This window comes from Embiotoca jacksoni, unplaced genomic scaffold (assembly GCF_022577435.1).
Source record: "Embiotoca jacksoni isolate LCO1_2020_lvr unplaced genomic scaffold, fEmbJac1.0.p SCAF_14, whole genome shotgun sequence".
NCBI classification, from domain to species: domain Eukaryota; kingdom Metazoa; phylum Chordata; class Actinopteri; family Embiotocidae; genus Embiotoca; species Embiotoca jacksoni.
In genome coordinates, this window is record NW_027185274.1 from 13,524,330 (window position 1) to 13,534,329 (window position 10,000).

Below are 10,000 nucleotides of genomic sequence, written 5' to 3' on the forward strand. Positions count from 1 at the left end.
AAAATAAAAAGTGACTGAGACCAGGATCAAGGTAGTTGGTTGAAAGTATATATGCCACCATAGTAAGTGTCAATATGGTTGATGCTCTAATCTTAAGGGCAGTAGATCATCAAAGAGTCATAAATGCCCGCTTGCAAATCGACAGGGATATATGTGTGAGGTATTGAGGGAAACAACATTTCCAACAGCCCTGTAACACCACCTCACAGGGAGATGAGCTCCGTTATTTACAGTTCTCTGTCCCGAATCATAATCAGAGTCTTGCACTCCCCAGGCAGCTGACTACTGGGGTGCAATCTCTCTCATAAGCATAAACACACCCATAAATTCAAACACTCAGTATTCAGCTATTCAAATTTCCTGAGACATATACAGAAAAACATATACACTGGTAAACATACCACTGTGTGTGTGTGTGTGTGTGTGTGTGTGTGCGTGTGTGCGTGTGTGCGTGCGTGCGTGCGTGTGTGTGTGTGTGTGTGTGTGTCTTTGCTCTGTGTAAATGTGTAATGTTTAACTCCTGAGCTATCCTTGATGAGTATAAAGACAAAGACGCGACTACGAATCAAATGCAAACATAATCGGGTTCCTCTACAGCAGCTACACTTACATGTACGGAAAAACTACAAAACACACATTCACATGCAAAATGGCTGCACCAACTCCAGCCGAGAAAACTAACATGAACACACTCGCACGTACAAAACCAATCCCTCCGCGGACGTGTAAAAGACGTTTATTTACTACTGCTCTGTACAACATATGTGAATTAGTAATCAAGTTTATGGTATGAATCAATAATTCAAGGTGACTTTGGCCACATAATTGTGTAAGAAGAGTGAAAACATGAAAACTTCTCTTCTTTATACAGCAGATACAGTGAAGCACTTGCAGAGATATCGGTCTGCACTTACTGACCCAGTATCACTTATGTCTCATTAAAATGAGTTCACATTCCTCCACATGCCTTTAAGAGGAAGACTCCTCTCAACTTGAGACACACTCTCGTAATGTTAGAACTGCCCATTCGCATATTGATTAATGTTGTTTATGCATCTGATCGTCTCATAAATAATTCACCCCACCTTTAATGGAGTACTCCATCAATCACACCTGTGGCCCCACCCATAGACGTCTCCAAACCCAAAGTAGACCATCACTACATTATGCGCTATATTTAATGTCCGTCATTGTATTTTATAAGTGTGAGATATCTGAACTCTATAGTGCCCTCAGAACTTTCCACAGTAGAATACAAAGGTGGAGTTTGTGGCATGTACGATAGTTTTTGGTGACAATTCCACGATTCAAGGTGACGACGCAGAGGAGAAGAGTGTCTGATTTTTTGTATTTATCTATTTAGCACTCAATGTAGAGTATTGAGTATCTGTTATTTGAGAGCAGTGATTTAGTGACCGAAGGAGGGATTTGTAGCCAACCAGTGACTCTAGTAAGTGCTCAATGCAGGGCACAATGTTTTAGATTTAGAAAAAAAAAAAAAAAAAAAAAAAGTATCTGTAACATGTAAATCATAGTATGAATGTACGACATGGAAAACTAAGCTGTCAGTTCATTCCCGCCGAACTCAAAGTTGTGAATCCTGTCAACAACAGCAATGAGGAACATTTCTGCAACTGAGCTTGACAATGTTAAAATCTGATTTCACCTTTATGAGATCTGCAGCTCACTGAAGTGGAGAGTTACTGAGAACTGTCTGGATTTCGGGGTCAGTCATTTGTGTGGCATATTCAGGGTCATTTGCGTACCGCGTGATGGGGCGGGGGTCATTTGCGTAGGGTGCTGGGAGCTGCAGTTTAGTATGCAGGGAGGCGAGGGAGGGAGGGCATGTGACATCCGCAGAGAGCCGGGACCCTCACTGACCCCTGTCTATAATTCATCCCCTGGAATACGGGGCACATCAAACCTTGGTTTCTTCCCACCCAAAAAGAGGAGAGAAAACCTTTTCACTTTGTTGCACGGCACTTTGACCCTGTATTAAAGCAAGTAGCAAGAGAACCCCTGGAAACGTTGGGCATTAAATTTTCAGGGCTGTCCCAGGAGAACGTTTCCAGCAGGTCCTGGATTCATGGCTGGGAGAGGAGTGAGGAATGGACCAGGCTGACAGAGGGAGACTGGGAGCCCGTGTCCTGGTGAAGAAAACCCATCTTCCTTCCATACAAGCATGTGCAAACAGGTGAGCGCACCAGCAAAACATCAAATATCCACAACTACCAGCTAAAATGAGCGAGAACCTCGGTGGTCTGCCTGTGTGTGTTTGGGAAGAATTGAGGATAAATGATAATATGCTAATATAAACGTTGGACCAGGCCCTAGGGGATCCACGATCCTCCCTCTATCCCTGTTTTCTCCGTCTCTCTTCCCGCCTGTTAGCTGCAGGTATTCAGCTCCAATTGCGGAGGTTTCATTAAGAATGCAGATATCAAAGTGTGTGTCTGTCTGTCTGTGTGTGTGTGTGTGTGTGTGTGTGTGTGTGTGTGTGTGTGTGTGTGTGTGTGTGTGTGTGTGTGTGTATGCGTGTCAAATAGAACTTACCAGATGTTCTAATCTGCCTTTGATGTTCCCGCCGTCCCTGCAACACAACAACACATTTCCCCGACTGTAAATAAAGTGCACACGCAAAAAGTAATTTTATAAAAGCACTTTAGCAGACACGCACACGCACACACACACACACACACACACACACACACACACACACACACACACACTAACGCACATGCACACGCACAATGCACAATACACAGAATAAACTCTATTAATTGTGCTATGGCAAATTCTGACAAGCTAGTATCAGGTAATAACTGCTAATTATCATTTATTAATAACTTGCCTACCAATTTTCTTGAACATTTCATTCATTGTAGCATTATATAATCAACAAATAGCAAAAGATGCCATCACAAAGCCCAAGATGATGTGTGAAAATGTCTTGTTGTGGTGACTGATAGTCCAAACCTCACTCACCTGATTTTACACAAAATATTCCACATTTGAAAAGTTAAATCTGTGATTTGTCAACAGTTTTGTTGAATATATTTTTAAATGATTAATTACCAAAAAGTTTAAGCAGATAATTTTTTTTTTTTTCTGATTGATTTATAAACTAATAAATTAATCTATAGCTGGAATACAGTCAGGAACTGTCAAAACCAGTTTCAGTGGTAGACTCAGCATGATGAAAATGGCTCCGAGAGAAATTGATCCTGATGATATCAAAAAGGTTTTGGGGGTAATCAAAAGAAAAAACACATACAGAAAAATGATCTTAATTGTTAACCTGTCAGACTGAAATGCTGTGTGCATTTTCATGCGTCTGCATCTACACCAGACAGAGGTTAACTAATATTGTCGCTACACTGCTGGCAGTCATAATAATAATTTCCAACTACAAAGAAAGAACTGGGAGCTTATTATCTGTGAATTAATAAAAAATGTGTGTATGATTATCAGGACAGCAACAGCAGAACGGCGAGCCGAGGAAGCGGAGGAGGAGTGGGGAGCAGTCTGTTTTAAAAAGAGCAAATTGGCAGTAAATAATAGATGCAATTTTGGCACATTTCAAATTTGCAGCAGTGGAAATCAAAAGATCAAGAGAACACAAACAGCCCCCGTCCCCGATCCCAGCACCCCATGTCCAACTCTGGCCTCCATTACTGACAACTCCACCCAGGCTGTGGCGTTTCACTGTGTTGTGTGTGTGTGTGTGTGTTGTGTGTGTGTGTGTGTGTGTGCTGAGAAGGAGGAAGGCTTATCGACAGGCTTCAGTTGCTAATGCAGCCAGCAGCATCACAGTGTAAATCTACACCATCTCTAAAATTACATACGGTCTCATCCATCCATCCATCCATCCATCCATCCATCCATCCATCCATCAGACCTCTTGCCATTCTCAGTCAGACCACAAACCTAAGCCATTCCCACACTATGAACCTTTCTAAATAATGTCTTTGAAGGAACGATTCAAATGCCAAACAGAAATATTGACAAAAGTAAAAAAAAAAAAAAAAAAAAAAAAAAAAAAAAAAAAAAACTACGAGAAGAGAAGAAAACGAGTCATGAAGAAATGTTGTTTGTTTGTTTACTCTGTCAGTGAGCCACATGCAGACAAGTCAACCACTTAAGGCAAACTTCATCTAGCTGTAATTACATTACATTCTGACAAACACCCCGCCACATTCATTATACATGACGGGCGCCCGGCAACCAGACAGCAAGACATTTGTTACCGTGGTGACAGTGTGTGTAATCCGCTAATGAAGCGCAATTAGTGAGAAACAATCTAACACAGGGGAGACGCAGCGCTCGATCCCTCCTCCACTCATTTCCCCTTGCTTTTTTTTCTTTCCCATCTCTCTCCTCTCTCACTCCTTTATTTTATTTTTTTTCCCCACCTTTTATTTTTGTGACTCAACCTTTATTAAGATCTTCACTTGCATATAATCTCACAGTCTTTCATCTGTTGTCCAGACTTCATCAAGGGCGACCTGTCCAGCGCTATCCGCACTGGGGCCGAAGGGATCACTCTATCCATTAGACACAGACACACAGACACACACACACACACACACACACACACACACACACACACACACACACACACACACACACACACCATTTTACATCCTCATCTCTCCTTTCAAAACATCATATAATCTGCTGAGGTCTTCAGGGACTGAGCTTTCCTTTTCTCCTTATCTCTCCCTTCCCTTTCTCTCTCCCCCTCCCTCCCTCCCTCCTTCCTTCCTTCCCTCCCTCCGTACTCGGTGCCTTCAACACAGAGGCAGCATCGATTTCTGAATTACGCCACAATATTAAATAATTAATATACTTGCCATGATTGATGTTTTGCATTAGGCCAATATTAGGTTATCAATCAAAATCCACTTGGTTTAATGTAATAATATTGAAAATGTGTCAGTGCCTGTTCATCCAATTTGTAGTGGAGGCAGGCCAGATAGTAATGGTGGTGTAGCACAAGGCCTCAGAGACACTATGGCCTGCTTACTACAACCACAGGAGCACATTATAGCCCCGGCACACAAGGGGGAGGGGGAGGGAGGGCAGCAATGGAGAGGAAGTACAGACATGGAAAGATGAGGATGAGGCTGACAGACGGATTTTTGATACACTGGGAAAGGATTGGCATGTTGAGAAGACGTGGCAGTCACATGAGATGTTTTAGTTTGAACACATTCAAATCATAAGTTGTGCGGCATGAATATAAATTAATTCATTTGTTAGTGAGCCATTTAAAACAGAGTTAAAATCTTTGGGCATCGATGTCGCTCTTTCATGGTTTCGTCCTTGAGCAAAACACTGAATCTCATTGTTTTGCTTTAGATATATTCTGTATTTGGATCCCCCATTAGCTTCCACACTAAGACAACAGACAAACAAAATGAGCACCGCATCAATAAAACAATAAATAAATGACATCAAAAGGGCAACAGAGCCCAGCCTCCCCCCCCCCTCCCACACACACACACACACACACACACACACACACACACTTTTCGGTTATTCCAGGGTGAAATCCAGACATACTTTAGATAGATGTCAGCTATAATGAATGTAATGTTTAACTGTTGAGTTATCGACTTCAGTTTCACAAATACTGGTACAGATTTTTTTCACGTGAGAAATTGATTTGTTTTTGTTCCAGCACCTGTCTTACTCATAACATGAATTCAGCAAACCATGACAGAATGAAAAGGAGCCAACTTACAAAATGAAATTTAGGCAGCATTCGTTATATTATTTACACCTATGCCTTTCTGATTGTGACATGTCCAAAATATCTTCCATGAAAAGGTTTGAAAAGGGACCAAGGAACTGATTTTCTGAGTGTCAAGAGACACCCACCGAAAATTGTGTATTTCAACGATTCACACACGCTGGTTGTCAACTCTGAACAACAAATGTTTGAAAGGATAGTCCGGGTTGCTTGAAGTGGGGTTGTGTTGTTGTTCAGTGGTATTGTGTAGTTTTGGTGGTGCTTTAACACATAAGTTGAGATTCAAACTAATGCCAAAGTTACAACATAATACAAGCAAACTAACCGGTGGACCAACACCGCCGGTGTCCTGCAGGGTAAAACGACTGTTTGTTTGAATGCACTGTGGTGGCGTTGAAGAGAGCGATATATAACGGTGTGAGTTCCCTGTGAGGAAGGGCTGTCTGCCTGCAAGGTAAAGCGGTGAAGATATTCTAACTATAGCGTACACTTAAACTGATATTGATTTTTTTTTTTTCCGCGGCTAAAATAAGTTTTGTTGCTGACCCCCGGTCATAGCAGTACGTAGCTTAACTTTCATGCTGTTACAGCTTCCTGCCTCTCCAAACTAGAGATGCGCCGACCCCCATTTACTGCAAGTAAGGCTCTGACTGCGGCTCAGTACTTCATACAATCTTACTTCAAACAACCCAAACTTTCCCTTTAAGTGCTCAATCAAAAGCCAGTTTGGTGAACACTGATCTTGGACCTGAGATTTATAAGTTGGCAAGCTTACGGATCTTAGCAAGCTAAACCTTAAGATGCAGCAGCCAGTGGACGGTCACTCAGCCTCACAAAGCTGTAACCTGTAAATGGAACAGGTTTTAGGAATATCGGGGACTTAACCGGCTACTGTTCGAAGCTATAAAGAAGGAATCTGACAGAAGTGATAAAAGAGAAGAGATAGATGGCAGAGTAGAAGGAGTCGGGTGGAAAAGAGGATGAATTTAAATGTGCCGTGTGACGACTAAGACCAAACTAATGAGCAAGAAATTTGGACAGGCTGTTAGGTTTATGTCATACATGCTGGTCCGGCAGAGTCAGTCTTAAATGGTGTTAAATTTGGTAAAGTTTTTTCCAAACTTACAATATTTGGTGAGCAGACTACTCCTCTTTTTCCTTCAAAATAGCTACAAACCAGGAAGACAGAGAGCCTGACAGAGAAAGGCAAGTAAGCAGAAGGGGGGGGGGGGGTCCGAGTCAGAGAGGGAGAGTAATGTGCTGTTGTTCCCAGAAATGGTAATTCGTTATCTGTGGTCAATTAAGATAGCAAACAAGTGTGAGTGTTAAACTGAGCCCCGGCGAGGTCAATACTGACCAATTTACCACGGTCGCTGGATCCGTCACACTATCTGCACTCTCGTGCTTTCTTATTGCGGCTCCTTCGTTTCCAGGCGCACCCGTTTTCTCCTCCTCGTGTTCCCTCTGCCTCCATCACTGACGGTACGTGTTCTGTTTCGCCATGTCCAAACCTTTTTGTTTTTCTCTTGAACTCAAACAACGATCTTTAAGCTGTTGCCTCGTCTTACCTCATCTCTTTCCCCGTGTCTCTCCTCACCTGTCATGTTGGCCTCCCCCAATCACCCGCCTGCCTCGCTTTCTCTTCTCCGTCTCCCCACTCCTCACCCTCCCGAGCCCCTGCACTCCTGCTAGCAGACAATTAATTACCGGGCCAGCGCCAGATGAGTTGTCATTTATGGTCAAGTTTCTAATAATTGCATTAAGTCTTCTGGTTCTTCTAAAGATGCCCTCACCTTCTTTCCCTCGCTCTCTCTCTCTCTCTCTCTCTCTCTCTTTTTCTTTCTCTTCCTCTCTTTACTTGAACCCCCCCTCCACCCCCCACCCCACCCGCTCCCTCCCTTGACACGGCGGAGATGAATATCTTTAGTCAGTCAATGGAGGCGACAGAGAGACTTAAAATGCAGAGGCAGTCATTTCATTTCCTGCTAACAGAGCTGCTCATTAGCCCAGCACTCATCAGCCATGCATTACCTCTCAGACCTGCTGTCCTGAGTGTGGAGGCTTTAACCCCTTCATTGTCCACTACCGGCCAAGATCACCATGTAGCATCGGGGACACTTCCACTTCCCCTGGCCATACTAGCAATGGCCGTGCTGGGGCTGTAAGAGCAGACTTACAGTCTCACGTTTCTCTTTTCAGAATACACTACGAAATAAATATGGTTTTACCCAATTTAAGAATTCAAAACTGAAAACTAAAATAGGTAAAAACCAAACCCCGGTGGCTGTTTGTGTCTCCGCACTCCCACTAAAAAGAGTATTACTGATTGACATCTGTAAATTTGCAGAGGCAGGAAAACTTCTATTTGCCTGACAAGTTAGCATTCAGGGCCGCTACAAACTTTTCTCATCGATAAATTCTGCCATTATTTTCTGAACTCATACGACATTTATTTGGTCAGTAACAATGGTAGAAGATAAATACCCAACAAATTTCCCCAAATCTCCCAAGTATGGCATCAAACTGCTTCATCTGTCTGCTCAACACTCACAAGCCAAATGACACTCGGTTAACATCCCATCAGGCAGGGGAAAGCATCACATTATATAAGTTGGGAGACGGAAATGTTTGGATTTTTTTTTGCTTGAAGGACCAATTCTAAAAATAGTAGATTTAATCATAGCGAACATCACACCACATGTTTAAAACAGGTGTGGAATTATCTTGGATTGCTGATAAGCAGGTGAGCAGAATAAAGCTGTGTTGGACCTCATATAACTTTAAACAAGGAAAACCTTTGACCATGTTGTTAGTACAGCTAAGCCTCTTTTTTTTTTTTTTTTTTTTTTTTCCTTAAAGTGGTACATCTCAGCTGCAAAAATAACATTCAGCAGCATCTCAGCCTTCGACCTGATATCAGTCAGAGATAGTGAGAAGAGGAGCGGCAAAGGAAGACAGGACACTGTACCACTATGAAAGAGGCATCATTCATGAGTGTGTGTGTGTGTGTGTGTGTGTGTGTGTGTGTGTGTGTGTGTGTGTGTGTGTGTGTGTGTGTGTGTGTGTGTGTGTGTACCCCATTTGCCACAGTTGCATGCCTTGTCAAGCGTGTCATTGAGCATTCATATGTTGTTTGACTGCTGATAGAATGGCAGGCATATTTATTAAAGAGTCAATGTGATGGGGACACCAGAGCAAGCACACTCACACACACTCAAATAAAACACACAATGCACTAATACACAGTCCACATCAGTGACATCTGCCTGTTTAACTAATAGAAGGCAAAAGCTTCATATTCAGCAGATGAGGAAGGGACACACACACACACACACACACACACACACACACACACACACACACACACACACACACACACACACACACACACACACACTAATACTGGGAGCACAGCTTTCCCCCAGGCCTGATTGCCATCTCCATAGTCCTTTTTTAACAGGGCTGCCAATTGAAATTGAAATTGTATTCTTGTGTGTGCTATCAGAGCTACCTCTTAGGGTTTTATACAGCTAAGAGGAGGGTTAGAGGGAGGGACGGACGGACGGACGGACGGACAGACAGACAGACAGAGACACATACACACACACACACCCCCACAGAGACACACCCACCCACAGACACACACACAAACTGAGAGGAAGGGATAATGCAGGGGTAAGTCAGGGGCTGTCACTCTTCTACGCAGAACACAAGAGAGAACAAAACACAGACTTATCGTTCTATGCTTTCTATGTAATTCAGTATGCGTGTACGTGCACGCGTGCGCGCACACACACACATGCAGTCATACATGTTAGGGTACACAAGCTGCCCCCACCTTCCCAGTGGAGGGGGCTTTACTTTAGCATAATCCCAAAATAGTAGAGAAAGGCAGTCCATTAAAAACAGGGCTAACAAATTCAGCACTTTATGTTTCTCTGAGGGAGGGTTAAGTGCAGTCAATAAAAAAGTCAGAAAAGGAAGAATAAGAGAGGAAGAAGTTGATTTATGGCTGGTATTTCTGCTTTCCGAGATAAACACACACACCTGTTCATACGTGACGCATATCTGCCACGTGAACATGGGCGACACTCTTATGGCTGTTGTGTTTTCACTGTTACGGATGCTGTGTAAGCGGTACCTCCAAACTAAACAACAACAACAAAAAAGAATAATACAACCTTTGTCATCACCTCATTGTTCAATGCAGTGGACATTAAGACCATAATTAACAGCAAAAAGAAA

At 42.9% G+C, this 10,000-nt stretch overlaps 1 protein-coding gene across 1 annotated transcript in view; it reads right to left on the bottom strand.

Annotated features, from left to right (window-relative positions):
• rsrc1 (arginine/serine-rich coiled-coil 1) overlaps nucleotides 1–10,000 on the bottom strand; it is a 116,504-nt gene that overhangs the window by 68,849 nt on the left and 37,655 nt on the right. The window contains exon 5 of the mRNA XM_069148093.1: nucleotides 2,554–2,590. Within this exon, the coding sequence (XP_069004194.1) occupies nucleotides 2,554–2,590 (37 nt within the window). The remainder of the gene's footprint in view (nucleotides 1–2,553; nucleotides 2,591–10,000) is intronic.